The sequence below is a fragment of the Cherax quadricarinatus genome, chromosome 28, assembly GCF_038502225.1.
Source record: "Cherax quadricarinatus isolate ZL_2023a chromosome 28, ASM3850222v1, whole genome shotgun sequence".
NCBI classification, from domain to species: Eukaryota; Metazoa; Arthropoda; class Malacostraca; order Decapoda; family Parastacidae; genus Cherax; species Cherax quadricarinatus.
In genome coordinates, this window is record NC_091319.1 from 12415188 (window position 1) to 12435669 (window position 20482).

The following is a 20482-nucleotide window of genomic DNA, read 5'->3' on the forward strand; positions in this document are numbered from 1 at the left end:
TTACTTCTCTTTGTCCTCACTTAACCTCTTAGAAATGTTTATAAAATCTTTCACTTCCACTATATCTTCCTTTGACATACCTTAATTTGACTATTTTTATAAAGCTCCAGTTCCTTAATGACCTTAGCCCTTCTAAGCATTTCTTCCTAATGCTTAATCTGTGCAAATGTTATTTTCAGTGATCTAAGTTAGTCTCTCTTAATGTTTTCCAATACGATTATATGCCACCACATAAAACACGATTATATAATATCTTTATTTACTACAAGTACATGTACAAGGTTGTATATACAGGTCTAGTTGACCTCAATGACATACCACTATATAGAAAGCCGCTTGTTATGTAGAGCAATTCGGGCAAATTAGGTCCTTGTCCCAGGATGCGACTCGCACCAGTCGACTAACTCCTAGGTACCCATTTTACTGATGGGTGAACATAGACAACCGGTGTAAAGAAACACGCCCAATGTTTCTACCCTGGCTGGGAATCGGCCGCAGACCCTCTTCGTGTGAAACGAGAGCTTTAGCGATCAGTCCAAGGGACACCCGGGGCACCACGTAAAAACACGATTTAATGCCACTGCAAAAACAGTAACTGTTTTATATCTGTCAACAGCGTCCTTCAGTAGATTACAGTTATTTACAATCCTCTTTTTCATTTCTTGAGTAATAGTTACTCGAGCCGTGAGTTCTTTAGCTAATACTATCTGTTGTTCAATTTCTCCCTTTTCTCTGGTTAATTTTGCAAAATTATCTTCAGTCTTCCTCCAGACCTTTCCTCTCCTTTATGCTGGCTGCAACTGTTCTTCTGATACTTTGCCTTTTGCTTCTTTATTCTTGTGTAAGCATTTTCTAATTCAATTTGGTACTTTACTAAGCCTTTGATTTCCTTCTCTGTAATGATCAGTATTTGTAGTCAGGTCCTGATCTATCGTTTCTCTCTTCTTCGTTCTCTCAGCTGGCTTACTTAACATCTTCTGCATTTGCTGTAAGGAGGCTTAAACCTATTTCATTTTAAAGATGTATTTCCTTATTTAATATTTATATTAATTTTTCTTATCTTGCCCTATTTTATTAAATTTTATTCAGTGTATTTATCCATCCACTAGTTTTCTTGACCGCAGCTGTATAACCACAACTGTGGACGTGTACCTTCTGCCATAATGTTAAGAAATGGACACTGTAATAGTGTGTTACTCCATTTTTCGTTGATATTTTAAATACTAAATGATTACTCCAGAAAAATGGTCCACTTTCCTTACTGGAACACCACTCTCAGAACACCACTCTCAGAACACCACTCTCAGAACACCACTCTCAGAACACAACTCTCAGAACACCACTCTCAGAACACCACTCTCAGAACACCACTCTCAGAACACAACTCTCAGAACACCACTCTCAGAACACCACTCTCAGAACACCACTCTCAGAACACGCTCTACTTCCTACACTACAAAAGAAGCTCAGTCCCTTCTTGGATGAGGTGGTCGAAGTCTTTTGTCCTCTGTGTGTGTGTGTGTGTGTGTGTGTGTGTGTGTGTGTGTGTGTGTGTGTGTGTACTCACCTAATTGTACTCACCTAATTGTACTCACCTAATTGTACTCACCTAATTGTGGTTGCAGGGGTCGAGACTCAGCTCCTGGCCCCGCCTCTTCACTGATCGCTACTAGGTCCTCTCTCTCTCTGCTTCCTGAGCTGTATCATACCTCTTCTTAAAACTATGTATGGTTCCTGCCTCCACTACTTCACTTGCTAGGCTATTCCACTTCCTGACAACTCTATGACTGAAGAAATACTTCCTAACGTCCCTGTGACTCGTCTGAGTCTTCAGCTTCCAGTTGTGACCCCTTGTCCCTGTGTCCCCTCTCTGGAACATCCTCTCTCTGTCCACCTTGTCTATTCCCCGCAGTATCTTGTATGTCGTTATCATGTCTTCCCTGACCCTTCTGTCCTCCAGTGTCGTCAGTCCGATTTCCCTCAACCTTTCCTCGTACGACATTCCCCTGAGCTCTGGGACTAGCCTTGTTGCAAACCTTTGTACTTTCTCTAACTTCTTGACGTGCTTGACCAGGTGTGGGTTCCGGACTGGTGCTGCATACTCCAGTATGGGCCTAACATATACAGTGTACAGTGTCTTGAACGATTCCTTATTAAGGTATCGGAACGCTATTCTCAGGTTTGCCAGGCGCCCGTATGCAGCAGCAGTTATTTGGTTGATGTGTGCCTCCGGTGATGTGTTCGGTGTTATGGTCACCCCAAGGTCTTTCTCCCTGAGTGAGGTCTGTAGTCTTTGTCCACCTAGCCTATACTCTGTCTGCGGTCTACTTTGCCCCTCCCCAATCTTCATGACTTTGCATTTGGCTGGATTGAATTCGAGAAGCCAGTTACTGGACCACATGTCCAGCCTGTCCAGGTCTCTTTGCAGTCCTGCCTCATCCTCATCCGATTTAATTCTTCTCATCAACTTCACATCATCTGCGAACAGGGACACTTCAGAGTCTATTCCATCCATCATGTCGTTCACATACATCAAAAATAGCACTGGTCCTAGAACTGACCCCTGTGGGACCCCGCTCGTCACAGGCGCCCACTGTGATACCTCTTCACGTACCATGACTAGTTGCTGCCTCCCTGTCAGGTATTCCCTGATCCATTGCAGTGCCCTCCCTGTTACATGCGCCTGATCCTCCAGCTTCTGCACTAATCTCTTGTGGGGAACTGTGTCAAAGGCCTTCCTGCAGTCTAGGAAAACGCAATCTACCCACCCCTCTCTCTCGTGTCTTACTTCTGTTACCTTGTCAGAAAACTCCAGGAGGTTTGTGATACAAGATTTGCCTTCCATGAACCCATGCTGGTTTTCATTTATAATCCTGTTCCTTTCCAGGTGTTCGACCACTCTCCTCCTGATAATCTTCTCCATGACTTTGCACACAATACATGTCAGAGACACAGGTCTGTAGTTTAGCGCCTCGTTTCTGTTTCCTTTCTTAAATATGGGGACTACATTAGCTGTCTTCCATTTCTCAGGTAGTTGCCCAGTTTCAAGGGATGTGTTGAAGATTGTGGTTAGAGGCACGCACAGCATCTCAACTCCTTCTCTAAGGACCCATGGGGAGATGTTGTCCGGTCCCATCGCCTTTGAGGTGTCAAGGTCACTTAGGAGCTTCTTCACCTCCTCCTCAGTTGTTCGTATGTCATCCAATACTTGTTGGTATATTCCCTCTTGATGTTCCCTTCTGTGCTGTCTTCCCACAGCCCTTCCTGTCTCTACTGCAAAAGCTTCCTTAAATCTCCTGTTCAGCTACTCACATACCTCCTGATCATTTCTTGTGAGTTCTCCACCTTCTGTCCTTAATCTAATCACCTGGTCTTTGACTGCTGTCTTCCTCCTGGTGTGGCTGTACAACAGTTTCGGGTCAGTCTTGATTCTCGATGCTATGTCATTTTCATACTGTCGCTGGGCCCCCCCTCCTTACCTGTGCATACTCATTCCTGGCACTGCGACTGATCTCCCTATTTTCGTGTGTTCTCTGCCTTCTGTACTTTTTCCATTCTCTATTGCACTTTGTTTTTGCCTCCTTACACCGTCGGGTAAACCAGGGGCTCGTTCTGGTCTTCCCGTTGTTACTGTTGCCCTTGGGAATAAACCTTTCCACTGCCTCCTTGCATTTTGTTGTTACATATTCCATCATTTCATTTACTGGCTTTCCTGCCAGTTCTCTGTCCCACTGGTCCTCCCGCAGGAAGTTCTTCAACCCTATGTAGTCCCCTCTTTTATAGTCAGGCTTTTCCCATTCAACTCCTGTTATTCTCTCCACTTGCAGCTCTACTATGTATTCAAAGCACAGAACCACGTGGTCGCTAGCTCCTAGGGGACTCTCATACTTGATGTCCTCAATGTCTGAGCTGCCCAGGGTGAACACAAGGTCCAATCTTGCTGGTTCATCCTCCCCTCTCACTCTGGTAGTGTCCTTAACATGTTGGTGCATGAGGTTTTCCAGCACCACGTCCAACATCCTGGCTCTCCATGTTTCGGGACCCCCATGTGGCTCCAGGTTTTCCCAGTCAATCTTCCTGTGGTTGAAATCCCCCATAACCAGCAACTTTGCTCTGCTGGAGTGAGCTCTTCTTGCCACCTCAGCAAGTGTGTCCACCATTGCTCTGTTGCTCTCTTCATATTCTTCTCTTGGCCTCCTGCAGTTCTGTGGTGGATTATACATCACTGCAATGACCACTTTGTGTTCCCCAGACTGAAGTGTACCTACTATGTAGTCTCTTTCTCCCGTCTCATCTATGCCTTCCATTTTCTCGAATTTCCATCTGTTTTTTACGAGCAGAGCAACCCCACCTCCCCCCCTGCCCCTTCTATCTTTCCTCATGATCTGGTATCCTGGTGGGAAGATTGCATCTGTTATTGTCTCCGTGAGTTTTGTTTCTGTAACTGCTATGATGTCTGGGGACTTCTCATTGATTCTTTCTTGTCATTCCTCATGTTTATTCGTTAATCCATCTGCATTTGTGTACCAAACCTTCAACTTCTGTTCTAATACTGTAATTGTGGTGCGGGGGTTGGGAACAGAGGGATCGGTGTGTGATGGTTGGTTTGGATTGTTCAGTTGCCTTAGGGGTGTCGTGGCTGGAGTCCTTCTGCAGGTGTTTCTGAGGGGTGTGCTTGTCCTTCCATGTGATCCTGGGTTATTCTGCTCTCCTTTTTCATTATCTCCCATTTCTCCTTTCGTTTTTGAACTCTCTCTTTCATCGTCTTCCTTTCGTCCTGTGTTCTGTCTCGATCGAGGTACACACTCTGGAACTCCTGCTTGCCTCTCAGCCGTGCTTTCTCCTGCAGGATCATGGTTCGGGTTGATTCTGCCTTGAAAATTACTTTGAGAGGCCGATTCCTTTTCTTTGTGAACCACCCGATTCTCCGAAAATTTGCCACCTGGGTCATGTCCCCCTCGCCTATCACCTTCATGATATCTTCAATCGCTTTTTTCTCCTCCTGCTTTCTTTCGTCATAAGTTTCCCCTTTAGCTTCGTCTAGCCCATAGACAAACACGGATCTCTCCCTTTCCACCTCCCACTGTGACTCCCATTGCATCCTCTGATGTGTTTTAGTTCCTTCCCATGGAGTGTTCCTTCCTTCAGTCCCTTCCCTAGTTATGGCCCCTATGCTTCTTGGTTTGTCCTTCCTGCTCACCTGTTCCTGGCCCCCACAGGTATCTGGTATGGTCCCTGCACATGTCCTAGTTCCTTAACTGTCTTCCAACCTCTCATTCTGTCCTAGTGTGCTCCCTGTCTTTGTTTTGGCCCCATGTGGGTTTGAGAGGACCTCTGCATACAGTTTAGTTTCCATGCTTCCTTCAGACCTGTTGTCTGTGTCTGATGTAGCCATTGCCTATGCTACTTCACGGACCCACGCGCGCGCGCGCGTGTGTGTGTGTGTGTGTGACTATATATGTGCACATGCTAGCAAACAAAAGAAAGCATTTTATTGCTGACCTGTCAGTCTGACGCTCAGCTGACCCATTTATTCTAGTGTACTGTGAACAAGAGTCATCACCTAATGCCTCTGACTGACCCAGCTCTGTCCTCGCTGCTCTGACTGACCCAGCTCTGTCCTCGCTGCTCTGACTGACCCAGCTCTGTCCTCGCTGCTCTGACTGACCCAGCTCTGTCCTCGCTGCTCTGACTGACCCAGCTCTGTCCTCGCTGCTCTGACTGACCCAGCTCTGCCCTCGCTGCTCTGACTGACCCAGCTCTGCCCTCGCTGCTCTGACTGACCCAGCTCTGCCCTCGCTGCTCTGACTGACCCAGCTCTGCCCTCGCTGCTCTGACTGACCCAGCTCTGTCCTCGCTGCTCTGACACTTCCTCCACTCCTCGCTTCTTCCGCTATTTAAAATTTCTTCTTTCCCTAAATAAGTTACTCTGTATCAGCCTTTGGCCGGAGATGTTTCCGTATCATGTATGTTTTTTTCAGACTTAGACTCGTCCTGACATCATGGGAAAATTCATTAATCGTTATTATTATTATCACTGTTATTATTGTCAATGGATTATTCCTTATTGTTATTTATTATTATTATTATTATTATTATTATTATTATTATTATTATTATTATTATTATTATTATTATTGTTGTTGTTGTTGTTATTATTATTATTATTATTATTATTATTATTATTATTATTATTATTATTATTATTATTATTATCAGTATTATTATTATTATTATTATTATTATTATTATTATTATTATTATTATTATTATTATTATTATTATGAGAGGCTTGAAACATTTAAAGGTCATAAATAATAATCCGAGGTATTCAGTTTTGATCCTACTACGGGGATCACGAGCTTTTCAATGAGCCTCTCCCATGAAGGGAGAAATCATTCCTTTCACTAGCCTCGACTACAATGCTCTCTCTCTAACGACTAACCATTCCCTCGACAACAGCGCACCTTTGCCGTAACGACTATCCAAATAGGTGAGTAGTTAGGAAGCGCGTCCGTCTCGCTCTTAGCGGACGGAGGTTCGAGTCTCTGCCAATCCTTCCTCTGAATGACACCCAAGAGTTTTGAACCTCACATAAATTAATAACCATGTGTTCTCGTTGCTTCAACACTCGCTCTCAAAACAGCTCTCTTACTAGCGGCGGTGAAATTATTCTCTTGGTGGGAGCCACATATGCTAGACAACTATAAACAGTGTTTCCTCGGGCAATTTGATGACCAGAAAACGGTGAATTTTCAAGAGAACCTATGGTCTGAGATCGTATTTAATAAACACATGTATTTTATTTCCATCCAGAGTGTTATTGTACGTAATAAAGCATCGTGTAGGAATGCTCAGTGTGTGCTGAGTTCCTCTCCTGCAGTCATTGCTGTGATGGATATCCAGCATCCTCCTGTGTGATGGAGATGAGTGTAAAACAAACTCGTGAGCTGCTGGGAGTATTCCAGCTGGACTTGGATCTGATGTAAGACAACCAATATATGACTAAACTGCCTGTGTGATGTGTGTTTTATGTAAACATAGCTCCTGCTCTAACCTTGCAAAAATGTCACATAAATCAGAGCAGGGACTTAATGAGGTGTAAATGATATTCTTAATTTAAACGAAGTCGTATAATTTGTTTCCAGCCTGTTCTATGAAGATACCTAAGTCATTAACACGACTATCTTAATAATTAAAATCAGGAGATAATAGCATATATTTCAAGAGAGACCTCTAGGTTACGCCTCTTCACTGGATCCAGTAATAAACTGGAAGCCGTTTTCATTTCATTTTTAAACGTCAATATTTCGTGTTTTACATTAAAGGGGAATAGCCTTTTAAACTTGTGGAACACATTATATACAAGGTCTATCAAGGCAGTTTGTGTAATTTTAGTTATCTCTTTAGAAATTAGTGTTCAAATTATCGCAATCTTTTTCCTAACCTCTTTTCTCCAACTCTATACACACGTACGCGTGTGTTCTTAAATTTTCAGCCCTAGACATATGAACATCTGTTCGTGAATCATTTTACAAGATTAAGTAATTATAGTATTTTTGTGCCATCTAAGTACTGCCTGCATTTGTAATTGTGGGAATTGTGGGTACGGCGTAGACTTAGCTTACCCACAGGGACTTGCACTTGACCAAACTGCAAAACTCCCTTCTATTATTATTTATCTCAGCCTTCAACACTAGCTACTATACTCTCAACAGCTGCAATGGTAACTATTTTCCCTACCCTCCCAACACTATCCTTCCTCTTACCTTCACCATCCTGTATTCTATCCTCTCACCTCCAACACTATCCTCTCCTCTTCTCCAGCACTACGTATCATCCTCTCACCACCAACACTATCCTGCTGTTATTTCCACCCAGCTTTAATACATTACAATTTCCAGGCGTCTCACATCCCCCTCTTTAAACTACCACAGATTAACCTCTCTCCCGCAAAGGTAATTACTGTTAATGCATCAAAAATGTATGTACTCCCAAATCTCTTTCATGTGTTGCTTTAAACTCTGCAAAAATAACTATGCTTTAGATACTTGTTTAATCAGGTACAATATTAATATTCTACTTTTTGTTGCAGGTTTTGGTTAGGATTACTGAAAGAATCATTACATTTTTATAAACAGGAGTTTAAATATAATTAGCAAATGACAAAATGTAACATTTAAAAAAATATTTTTTTTTACACTAGGGAAAAATAGCCTGGAATGATTTTCTTGATGGGTGAGCAAAATCTGTGCACAAATTAATAACAGGAACAAGAGCGAATGGGGATGAAAATGGGGAAGAGTGATAACACCTAAAGATGTATATATGCTGAGAATTTACTTGAGTCTGTCTTTTGGAGATTAGAAATATCCTTGTTTCGGGAAGAAACCTTAACAACTCTCGGGTAGTTGAGAGGCTTTAAACGCAAGTGACCTGACCCAGTGGTGACACACATACAAACACAAAAAGTCCTTGTTGGTTACAAGAAGTATACGGGAAGACAACTTTAACCTTAGAGCACCGTATTAATCTCAGAGGAGCTATGATAACATTGACAAAACAGACACTGATGTACCATTTATTATTTTAACGGGGGTCAAGCAGTGCCTCAGGAATATTAAGTAATCCGTGTTGCTCCAGGAATAGAGAAGCTTCAGTTTATTGGATCAAGAGTACTTAGCCAGCATCAAGGCACCCTCAACAGAGAGTAGATATGATAGAGCCAAAGAGAATATAAATACGGTGACTAGTCGATGGAAGCTCACCTCTCACGGCTGGAAACAGGAAAGTACACATGACGGGGAGCGCAGACAAACTGAATAACAGCAACGTATACAAGGCTGGCAAACTTAATTATAGCCTTGAGGAACTTGAACAAGGATCCATTCAGCAGGGTGTTCAGCATGTAAGGCCAGAGTCTCTGTCTATATCGCCACGACTCACGAAATCGTAATGACACGATTGCAAACAAACCATACCCCGGCCGGGATTGAACCCGCGGTCAGAGAGTCTCAAAACTCCAGCCCGTCGCGTTAGCCACTAGATCAGCTAGCCACAATAAGATTCGTCCAACTAGGTATATTTCTACACCATAGGAAGGTTAGCACAGGCACCACTGTGACCACAAATGCAAGTTTTTACAGACGAATCTCCAGCTAGCGTGGCCGTGACGAACTCTAGCTCAAGTCCCTTCACTGCCGTCAACATGACTCACGAAATCGTAATGACACGATTGCAAACAAACCATACCCCGGCCGGGATTGAACCCGCGGTCAGAGAGTCTCAAAACTCCAGCCCGTCGCGTTAGCCACTAGACCAGCTAGCCACAATAAGATTCGTCCAACTAAGTATATTTCTACACCATAGGAAGGTTAGCACAGGCACCACTGTGACCACAAATGCAAGTGCTAACCTTCCTATGGTGTAGAAATATACCTAGTTGGACGAATCTTATTGTGGCTAGCTGATCTAGTGGCTAACGCGACGGGCTGGAGTTTTGAGACTCTCTGACCGCGGGTTCAATCCCGGCCGGGGTATGGTCTATATCGCCACCTTGGGATGCCTACCCGGGAAAGCACATAAAAAATGGTGTAGAGAAGATTCAATGGTTTGTGGCTAGTTAAGACTCCGGGAGCTATATCTCACCCTACTAGAGGAGCGATTATCCAGAGGTGCTATGATCAGTACGTATAAGATATACAGCGTTATTGACTACAGGATCAGTGACAAATTATTAGACAACGATAAACCCAGAACTAGGAGATGAATATTTAAACCGGATAACAAGTTGAGTCACAGCCATATTAGAAAGATCTTCTGCAGTCGCTACAACTTGCGGAACGAGGAATGGAAACGACTCAGTGTTCAACAGTAAAGTGTAAATCTTTGGGATGCATTTTGATGTTGCAATGTTAATGTAAATCTGCATACTAAGCCTAGTAAGAAAACTGTGAAATTTACATGCATAAGATGCTTGACACTAGTGACTGCACAAGCCAGTGTCATCAAGGTTTTGTACCTAGGTCAACTTTGCTGACAGACTGGAGACATCTCTTGTGCCACATGATGAACAGGTATCAGCAATGTCACTCAGATTGCTCATTTTCCCAAATTATGAGTATTAATATAATCAAATTAAGCTCTAAACCCATAAGGGTCATAGAGCGTTGATTATTTTCTGGCGAAATTTCAGTCCTTCTACTCATAACAAGATAAAAAAAATCAAGAAATCAAATCATGTGATGAACTGCAATATTTGGCTGCCAGATAACTCAAATTTCACCCAGCAGCCTATTGTGTGTTTTTCACAACAACGGATAGAGTGCTCGATACAAGGAAAGCACATTCATCATCTCTCATTCTCTAGCTGGTTGGATAGTAGCTATTGGCGTCTCATTTTACAAAATGAGTGTTACCCTTAAACGCGAAGAAAGAAATACTGCTAAAGTATACTAATTACAAAGACAGAAAAAAAGAAAAACACACGACTTATCTCTCACTACACACACACACACACACACACACACACTCACACACACACACACACACACACACACACACACACACACACACACACACACACATATATATATATATATATATATATATATATATATATATATATATATATATATATATATACATGTATGTATATATATATATATATATATATATATATATATATATATATATATATATATATATATATATATATATATATATATATATATATATATTATTGATGGAAGCTAAAAAATGAATGAAGTATCGGGTACACGAAGCCTCATATTTTGCTTGTCAGGCTATTATATATAACCGCATTAATGTTGACTAACTGGAAAATTATTGAAATCCCAACTCTAATGAGCTTAATTATGAAGGGAAAATCCGATTAAATGAGGCAAGCATAGGCATGTTCATATTTTTTTTAACCGAAAATGAGGTAGGCTCATTTTTTTCATTGTTTTATGAACGTATTTGATGAGGATATTCATCTGAAATCGAAAAAAATGAAGTCATTAGCGACAATCGAAAACTGAAAAATCCGTTGGTAGTCATGCAGCGACTGAAAGGAAGGTAATCTGGTTTGATCCAAGGAAGAGGAACGCAGCTTCAGTTCTTTCAAGTGAGAACTTTGTACTCAAGTGAAAGAACTGTAGTGATCGGGTTTCTAAACCTCGAGTTACTGGTACTAGGATTACCAGCTTGATGTGGTCGGCCACTTGACCACAGAGAACACCTGAGGCTGGTACTCCTTGCAACCCCAGATCGCCGGTTCGAAACCCCGGTCGCTAGAACGAAACGTTTTCATTCTTTCGTTACGGAGTTTCAAACAACTCCTGTATGTGTGTTGTGTATAACTACCGAATCCTTATAATTTTCTTCATCATCATCATCATCATCATAATAATAATAATAATAATAATAATAATAATAATACAAATAATATGAATAATAATAATAATAACAGTAATAAAAATATCAATAATAATAATAATGACAATAATAACATTAAAAATATCAATAATAATAATAATAATAATAACAATAATAATAGTAATAATAATAATAATCATAACAGTAATAATAATAATAATAATAATAATAATAATAATAATAATAATAATAATAATAGAGGTGAAAACAATAATACTAATACTAATAACAATAATAATAGTAGTAGTAGAGGTAAAAACAATAATACTAATGCTAATAACAATAATAATAATAATAATAATAATTGCACTCCCTCGTGAGGTCGTCTGCTATCTAAGTTCTCTAAAATGCCAGCATTCGAAATGAGTTCAATCACGTCAGTTCCCTAATTTTCTTTCGGAGCTACAATTTGCCTGATGGATTATTCCAGCTCTGCGTTAGTCAGTATTGGAACTCATGCACTGGACATGCTGAAATACATCAGGGGTTAGATGGAGCGTTCACAAATCATTCAGCCAACCTACTCCTCGTTCATCTACCAATCTGACATATTAGCTGGGGGAGTCATAGCCACCTTTGGTTCTCGCTCTGCAACTAAGATACAGGATAAGGTTGTAGCACAGTGCTGATACATGTATATCAGATTTAGCTACAAAAAAAAAAAAACTAGCTCCCCGCTCACCTTGTCGTGGATCTCGTAGTCCAGTGCTGCTGCCAGGGTGATGAGGCCAGAACGCTGGTCTATGGTGAAGAGACCGTCTTTATTACCTCCAGTGATGCTGTACCGTACTTCACCACCTGTGGCAGAGAGGAGTGTTAAGCTTGGGTGTTGTGGGCGTGTATTCAGTACAGTACTCACCCATTTGTACTTACCTGTCTATGGTTGCAGGGGTCGATTTTCTGCTCTTGGCCCTGCCTCTTAACTTGCCATTCGTCGGAACCTTATCGTACCTGCTCTTAAAACTATGTATGAAGTCTGCTACATAATGCGTGTTGTGTTTTATTTGTGTAGGTGTGTGAGTGCATGTGTGTGTGTGCAAGTGTGTGTTTGTGTGTGTGTGTGTGTGTGAGTGTGTGTGTGTGTGTGTGTGTGTGTGTGTGTGTGTGTGTGTGTGTGGGTGTGTGTGTGTGTGTGTGGGTGTGTGTGTGTGTGTGTGTGTGTGTGTGTGTGTGTGAGTGTGTGTGTGTGTGTGTACTCACCTAGTAAGGTGTGTGTGTGTGTGTGTGTGTGTACTCACCTAGTAAGGTGTGTGTGTGTGTGTGTGTGTACTCACCTAGTAAGCTGTGTGTGTGTGTGTACTCACCTAGTAAGGTGTGTGTGTGTGTGTGTGTGTGTGTGTGTGCATCTTCATTGTCTTGTGTTCATTTTATTTTTCTATGAATATCCCTTAAGAATACATTTTCTTAAACTGATTAGAAAGAACATGAAAAAATAAGCCATGGATACATTTAAATTAAATCAGTTTCAGAAACAATATTCAATCGCTTTCACACACAAACACACTCTCTCTCTCTCTCTCTCTCTCTCTCTCTCTCTCTCTCTCTCTCTCTCTCTCTCTCTCTCTCTCTCTCTCTCTCTCTCTCTCTCTCTAGTAAAGCAAAATATGTTTTTAGCTGTACCCAGCATTCCTTTCATACACAGTGACAATTTGTGCGCCTCAAATACACAGGACTATTTTCAGCTAACAGCAAAATAAATATAGTGTGTGTGTGTGTGTGTGTGTGTGTGTGTGTGTGTGTGTGTGTGTGTGTGTGTGTGTGTGTGTGTGTGTGTGTGTGTGTGTGTACTCACCTAATTGTAGTTGCAGGGGTCGAGACACAGCTCCTGGCCCCGCCTCTTCAATGAACGCTACTAGGTCCTCTCTCTCCCTGCTCCATGAGCTTTATCATACCTAGTCTTAAAGTTATGTATGGTTCCTGCCTCCACTACATTGCTCGCCAGATTGTTCCACTTCCTGACCACTCTATGGCTGAAGAAATGCTTCCTAACGTCCCTGTGGCTCATCTGAGTTTTCAACTTCCAAGAGTGACCCCTTGTTTCTGTGTCCCCTCTCTGGAACATCTTGTCTCTGTCCACCTTTTCTATTCCACGGAGTATTTTGTATGTCTTTATCACGTCTCCCCTGACCCTCCTGTCCTCCAGTGTCGTTAGGCTGATTTCCCTCAACATTTCTTCACAGGGCATTACCCTTAGCTCTGGAACTAACCTTGTCGCAAACCTTTGCACTTTCTCTAATTTTTAACGTGCTTGACCAGGTGCCGGTTCCAAACTGGTGCTCCATACTCCAGTATGGGCCTGATGTACACGGTGTGCAGTGTCTGGAAAGATTCCTTACTTAGGTATCGGAATGCTAATTTCAGGTTTGCCAGGCACACATATGCTGCAGCAGTTATCTGGTTGATGTGTGCTTCCGGAGACGTGTTCGGTGTTATACTCACTCCAAGATCTTTCTCTTTGAGCAAGGTTTGCAGTCGTTGGCCATCTAGCCTATACTCTGTCTGCGGTCTTCTTTGCCCTTCTCCGATCTTCATGACTTTGCATTTGGCAGGGTTGAGTTTGAGAAGCCAGTTGCTTGATCACATGTGTGTGTGTGTGTGTGTGTGTGTGTGTACTCACCTAGTTGAAGTTGCAGGGGTCGAGTGCGAGCTCCTGGCCCCGCCTCTTCACTGGTCGCTACTAGGTCACTCTCCCTGAACCGTGAGCTTTATCATACCTCAGCTTAAAGCTATATATGGATCCTGCCTCCACTACATCGCTTCCCAAACTATTCCACTTCCTGACTACTCTGTGGCTGAAGAAATACTTCCTAACATCCCTGTGATTCATCTGTGTCTTCAACTTCCATCTGTGTCCCCTGTGTGTGTGTGTGTGTGTGTGTGTACTCACCTAATTGTACTCACCTAATTGTGGTTGCAGGGGTCGAGACTCAGCTCCTGGCCCCGCCTCTTCACTGATCGCTACTGGATCCTCTCTCTCTCTGCTTCCTGAGCTTTGTCATACCTCTTCTTAAAACTATGTATGGTTCCTGCCTCCACTACTTCACTTGCTAGGCTATTCCACTTGCTGACAACTCTATGACTGAAGAAATACTTCCTAACGTCCCTGTGACTCGTCTGAGTCTTCAGCTTCCAGTTGTGACCCCTTGTCCCTGTGTCCCCTCTCTGGAACATCCTATCTCTGTCCATCTTGTCTATTCCCCGCAGTATCTTGTATGTCGTTATCATGTCTCCCCTGACCCTTCTGTCCTCCAGTGTCGTCAGTCCGATTTCCCTTAACCTTTCCTCGTACGACATTCCCTTGAGCTCTGGGACTAGCCTTGTTGCAAACCTTTGTACTTTCTCTAACTTCTTGACGTGCTTGACCAGGTGTGGGTTCCAGACTGGTGCTGCATACTCCAGTATGGGTCTAACATACACAGTGTACAGTGTCTTGAACGATTCCTTATTAAGGTATCGGAACGCTATCCGTAGGTTTGCCAGGCGCCCGTATGCTGCAGCAGTTATCTGATTGATGTGCGCCTCAGGAGATATGCTCGGTGTTATACTCACCCCCAGATCTTTTTCCTTTAGTGAGGTTTGCAGTCTTTGGCCATCTAAACTATATTGTGTCTGCGGTCTTCTTTGCCCTTCCCCAATCTTCATGACTTTGCATTTGGCAGGGTTAAATTCAAGGAGCCAGTTGCTGGACCAGGCTTGTAGCCTGTCCAGATCTCTTTGTAGTCCTGCCTGATCCTTGTCCGATTCGATTCTTCTCATTAATTCACATCGTCTGCAAACAAGGACACTTCTGAGTCTATCCCTTCCGTTATGTCGTTCACGTATACCAAGAACAGCACAGGTCCTAGGACTGACCCCTGTGGAACCCCGCTTGTCACAGGCGCCCACTCTGACACCTCGTCGCTTACCATGACTCGTTGTTTCCTCCCTGTCAGATATTCTCTGATCCATTGCAGTGCCTTTCCTGTTATGTGTGCCTGGTCCTCTAGCTTTTGCAGTAACCTCTTGTGAGGAACTGTGTCGAAAGCCTTCTTGCAGTCCAAAAATACGCAGTCGATCCACCCCTCTCTCTCTTGTCTTACTTCTGTCACCTTGTCATAAAACTCTAGTAGGTTTGTGACACAGGATTTTCCTTCCCTGAAACCGTGCTGGTTGTCAATTATACACTTGTTTCTTTCCAGGTGCCCCACCACTCTCCTCCTGATGATCTTCTCCATGACCTTGCATACTATACACGTTAGAGATACAGGTCTGTAGTTTAGTGCCTCATGTCTGTCTCCCTTTTTAAAAATTGGGACTACATTTGCCATTTTCCATACCTCAGGGAGTTGCCCAGTTTCAAATGATGTGTTGAAGATCTTTGTTAATGGCTCACACAATATCTCTGCTCCCTCTTTAAGGACCCATGGAGAGATGTTGTCTGGTCCCACCGCCTTTGAGGTGTCAAGTTCGCATAGCAGCTTCTTCACCTCCTCCTTGGTTATATGTACCTCATCCAGCACTTGCTGGTGTGCCCCCCTGTTCTGATTTCTTGGAGTCCTACTGGTTTCCACTGTAAATACCTCTTTAAATCATGTGTTGAGCTCCTGACATACCTCTCGGTCGTTTCTTGTGAATTCCCCATCACCCTTCCTCAGTCTGATTACCTGGTCCTTGACTGTTGTTTTCCTCCTGATGTGGCTGTACAACAGCTTCGGGTCAGTCTTTACTTTTGATGCTATGTCATTTTCATATTGTCTCTGAGCCTCCCTTCTTATCTGTGCATATTCGTTTCTGGCTCTTCGGCTGATTTCTTTATGTTCCTGAGTTCTCTGTCTTCTGTACCTTTTCCATTCTCTAGTACACCTAGTTTTTGCCTCCCTACACCTTTGGGTGAACCAAGGACTCGTTCTGTTCTTCCCATTATTTCTGTTTCCCTTGGGAACAAACCAATCCTCTGCCTCCTTGCATTTTGTTGCTACATAGTCCATCATTTCTTGTACTGGTTTTCCTGTCAGTTCCCTCTCCCACTGAATGTCTTGAAGGAAGTTCCTCATGCCTGAGTAGTTCCCCCTTTTGTAGTTTGGTTTTTCCCAGCCTATTCCTGCTACTCTCTCCACTTGGAGCTCAACTATGTAGTCGAAGCACAGAACCACATGATCACTAGCTCCCAGGGGCCTTTCATACATGATACCCTCGATGTCCGAACTACTCATGGTGAATACAAGGTCCAACCTTGCTGGTTCATCCTCTCCTCTCTCTCTGGTAGTGTCTCTAACATGTTGATGCATGAGGTTCTCCAGTACCACATCCATCATCTTGGCTCTCCATGTTTCGGGACCCCCATGGGGCTCCAGGTTTTCCCAGTCAATCTCCTTGTGATTGAAATCACCCATAACTAGTAACTTTGCTCCCCCCATGTGTGCTCTCCTGGCCACCTTGGCTAGTGTGTTGATCATTGCTCTGTTGCTCTCATCGTATTCTTCTCTTGGCCTCCTGCAGTTCTGTGGTGGGTTGTACATTACTGCAATTATCACCTTATGTCCCTCAGACTGGATTGTTCCTACTAAGTAGTCCCTTTCGCCCATGCCATCCATTCCTTCCATTTTCTCAAAACCCCACTGGTTTTTAATGAGCAGTGCAACTCCTCCTCCCCCTCTCCTCCCTCTGTCTTTCCTGAAGATTTGATATCCGGATGGAAAGATTGAATCTGTTATTATTCTGGTGAGTTTTGTTTCTGTGAGTGCTATTATGTCTGGGGATGTCTCTTTGATTCTTTTGTGCCACTCCTCATACTTGTTTGTTATTCCATCTGCATTTGTATACCACACCTTCAACTTCTTTTCTAAGACTGTGGTCTGGGAAGTATATTGGGGCTGGGGAAGTGGGAGACCTGGTAAGGAACTATGGGTTGTTGCTGTGGGGGTGAAGTTTGTAATGTAGTGGGTGGGGGCATTGGATGTGGCATGGGTGTTTTGATTTAGAGTGTTTGGTTGCACTGGGGTTGACCTGGTTGGAAGGCTTCTATAGAAAGTTGTGAGGGAGGCTGTATTAGATCTTCTTCCTGGGTCTGGGATCTCCTGTCTGTCTTCTCCATCCCCTCTCTTTCCTCCTTTCGCCTTTGTACCATCTCTCTCAGTTTCTTCCTTTCTTCTTGTGTTCTGTCGCGGTCGAGATACACCCTCCTGTATGCCGTCATGTCCCTTAATCGTGCTTTCTCCTGCAGTATCCTGGTCTGAGTCACTTCTGCCTTGAAGGTCACTCTCACTGGTCGGGTTCTTTTTTTTACAAACCCCCCTATTCTCCGAAAATTTTCCAGCTGGGTCATATCGTCTTCTCCTATTGCTTTCATGATGCTTTCAATTGCTTTTTTTTCCCCTTGTTTTCTTGCTTCATATGTTTCCCCTTCGACTTCCTGGAGCCCATACACAAAGACTGACCTCACCCTTTCATTCTCCCACTGCATATCCCTGTGTATCCCCTCATTTAATTTGGTTTCCTCCACTGCAGCTTTCCTTTCATCAGTTTCACTGGCTAATGTACTTGGGCTCGGCCTGTCATTTTCCCTTCTCGGCTTTCCTTGGGCTCTGTTGTTGTCTGTTAGGGCCTCCACATAAAGCTTAGCTCTTTCATTTGCTACAGTCTCCTCTGATAGAGCATCTCCATGCAGTTGTGCCCCTTCTTTCCCTACAGTCCCCTTATTTGTGGCTGAGGTAGCAGTCTCTGTTGTCAATCCCAAAATGTTCTTTAGTTCTTTAGGCTGTTTCAGATTTTTCAGTTCCTCTTCTAAACTCTGTATCCTAGCTTCTGCTGCTTTGACATGCAACTCCCACTTCCTGCTTTCCATATCTATCCTCTCTTCCATTCCCATGCTAAGTTCTTCTAGTTTCTTTTCCCATTCATGATCCCTTTTTATGAGCTCTGCTGCCCAATCTTCCTTTGCATTTTCCTCCTCCTGTCCCTTGGTTTTTCTTGTTGCTCTCTGGCAACCCATTTTTGTTTTATCCTGATTGCCTCAGAGTGAGAAACCTATGTAGTTCTGTATGTTAGGTTAGTAGTGTGTGTGTCAGAGTGTGGGGGGGGGAAGTAGTGGAGGAACTGTGGCTATTTGGGAGCTGAGTGGGGAGGGGTGGGGAGGGTTTGGGGTGAACGGGGGAGGGGAGGGTGATCGAGGGAGGGGATGGATCAGGGGAAGTAGTGAGATGTCGGTGGTGAGGGGGGAGTGTGTGTGTGTCTGGATATGTGTGTGTGTGTGTGTGTGTGTGTGTGTGTGTGTGAGTGTGTAATTTTGTGTGTAATTGTGTGTGGAATTATGTGTGGGTTTATTATGTACTGAAAGGTAGGTGGCTTGTGCGTTTAAGGTAAGTCTCAGTGGTCCTTGGCTGCCCACACCTTCTTGTGACCTGACCAACCTCCTGGGACTTACCGCACTTACAGTGTGTGTGTGTGTGTGTGTGTGTGTGTGTGTGTGTGTGTGTGTGTGTGTGTGTGTGTGTGTGTGTGTTTGTGTGTGTGTGTTTGTGTGTGTGTGTGTGTGTGTGTGTGTGTGTGTGTGTGTGTGTGTGTGTGTGTGTGTGTGTGTGTGTGTGAGTGTGTGTGAGTGTGTGTGTGTGTGTGTGTGTACTCACCTAATTGTGATTGCAAGGGTCGAGACTCAGCTCCTGGCGTGTGTGTGTGTGTGTGTGTGATAAAACACTGATCAGTGGCACAGGTAAACTCACATGGAAACAAAATAAACCAGAATAATACAAGAATGCTATTTATTTCGATCCCTCACTTAAGCCCTTATCAGCAAACTCAAGCACACACACACACACACACACACACACACACACACACACACACACACACACACACACACACACACACACACACACACAAAAAAAAAAAAAAAAAAAAAAAAAAAAAAAAAAAAATTTAAACCATCCGTCATATGATCAGCATATGAAAGCCACGAAGCATAGCATTAACTGAAACTTCTCTTCCCATTTCACGTATCTGACTGCCTATAATTTTCCCTGTATGACTAGTAAGGTTTAGCTCTTCCCCGGAATATAATGAAAATAATGTCTGATGACAGTGGGAGGCTCTGAAACACTTGCTCAAGATTCATTAACTTTTTTTTCTTGGTGGAAGAGAGAGAAAGTTTTTTCCCGGTGCTTTTATTGCATGTATCACAGTGATAACTTTTAAATTAATCTGGAAGATGTAAAGTTGATGTTCTCAGTATTTTTTAATACTATGAGAGAGGCAATATATATTGTAAAGGGTGACTATGTATCTCTTGTATTGGGTGGTGATGTAACTGTTGTATTGGGTAGCGATGTATCTGTTGTATCCACGATGGAGAACGAACTTGACGAGTGATAACTACCCAAGGATGATACCCATTAAACACATTGTCTATTATGGATACAACAGATACATCGCCTCCCAATACAACAGATACATCTCTCAGTACAACAGATACATCCTTTATGTCTTCCTCCTCTAGTTGCCAGTCATCAAGAATGATGATTAACATGCCTTCGGAACTATTCCAAATCCACATTACCATTAGTATTTTTGTCTTCATAGAGAAACGTGACCTCGTGTCGTACAACTCCTATGGAAAGAGTGATAATCAAATCTGATTTAAACAGATTTGATCATGTTTATTGGATCAAGCGTTCAATTGAAATGTGGTGTAATCATAACGTTTTTCTAAAGAACGCTTTCCATTCCCCTGTTTCTCGAAGACGAGGTACACAAGAAATTATACTATCCAGAATCCATAGACGCAAAATGGAAAGGCAGGCAGTGAAGAACTCATATAATAAATCTCAGGCTGCTAGAGAAATTTATACAGTTAGCTCAAAAACCTCGAGTAATGGAGGCATCAGAGAATGCTAAGCCTCCATAGTGCCACAGGCCTTCCCGAGATCGTCAGAGATTTTGAAGGTATGAAGGCAGCTGGCAAAACTCTTTTGCAGATCGTCAGCCAACGTTCAAAAGAGGCTCGTAGTTTATCGGGGCTTGCAGGAGCTACACTGCACATAGGTGGTGTAACCATCGACCTTTATGTGCC

At 43.1% G+C, this 20482-nt stretch overlaps 1 protein-coding gene across 3 annotated transcripts in view; it reads right to left on the reverse strand.

The window, feature by feature from the left end:
• Positions 1-20482, reverse strand: part of LOC128693161 (putative neural-cadherin 2) — a 919455-nt gene that overhangs the window by 286059 nt on the left and 612914 nt on the right. For all 3 annotated transcript variants that reach the window (XM_070089401.1, XM_070089402.1, XM_070089403.1), the window contains one exon: positions 12122-12237. In XM_070089401.1, coding sequence (XP_069945502.1) covers positions 12122-12237 — 116 coding nt within the window. The remainder of the gene's footprint in view (positions 1-12121; positions 12238-20482) is intronic.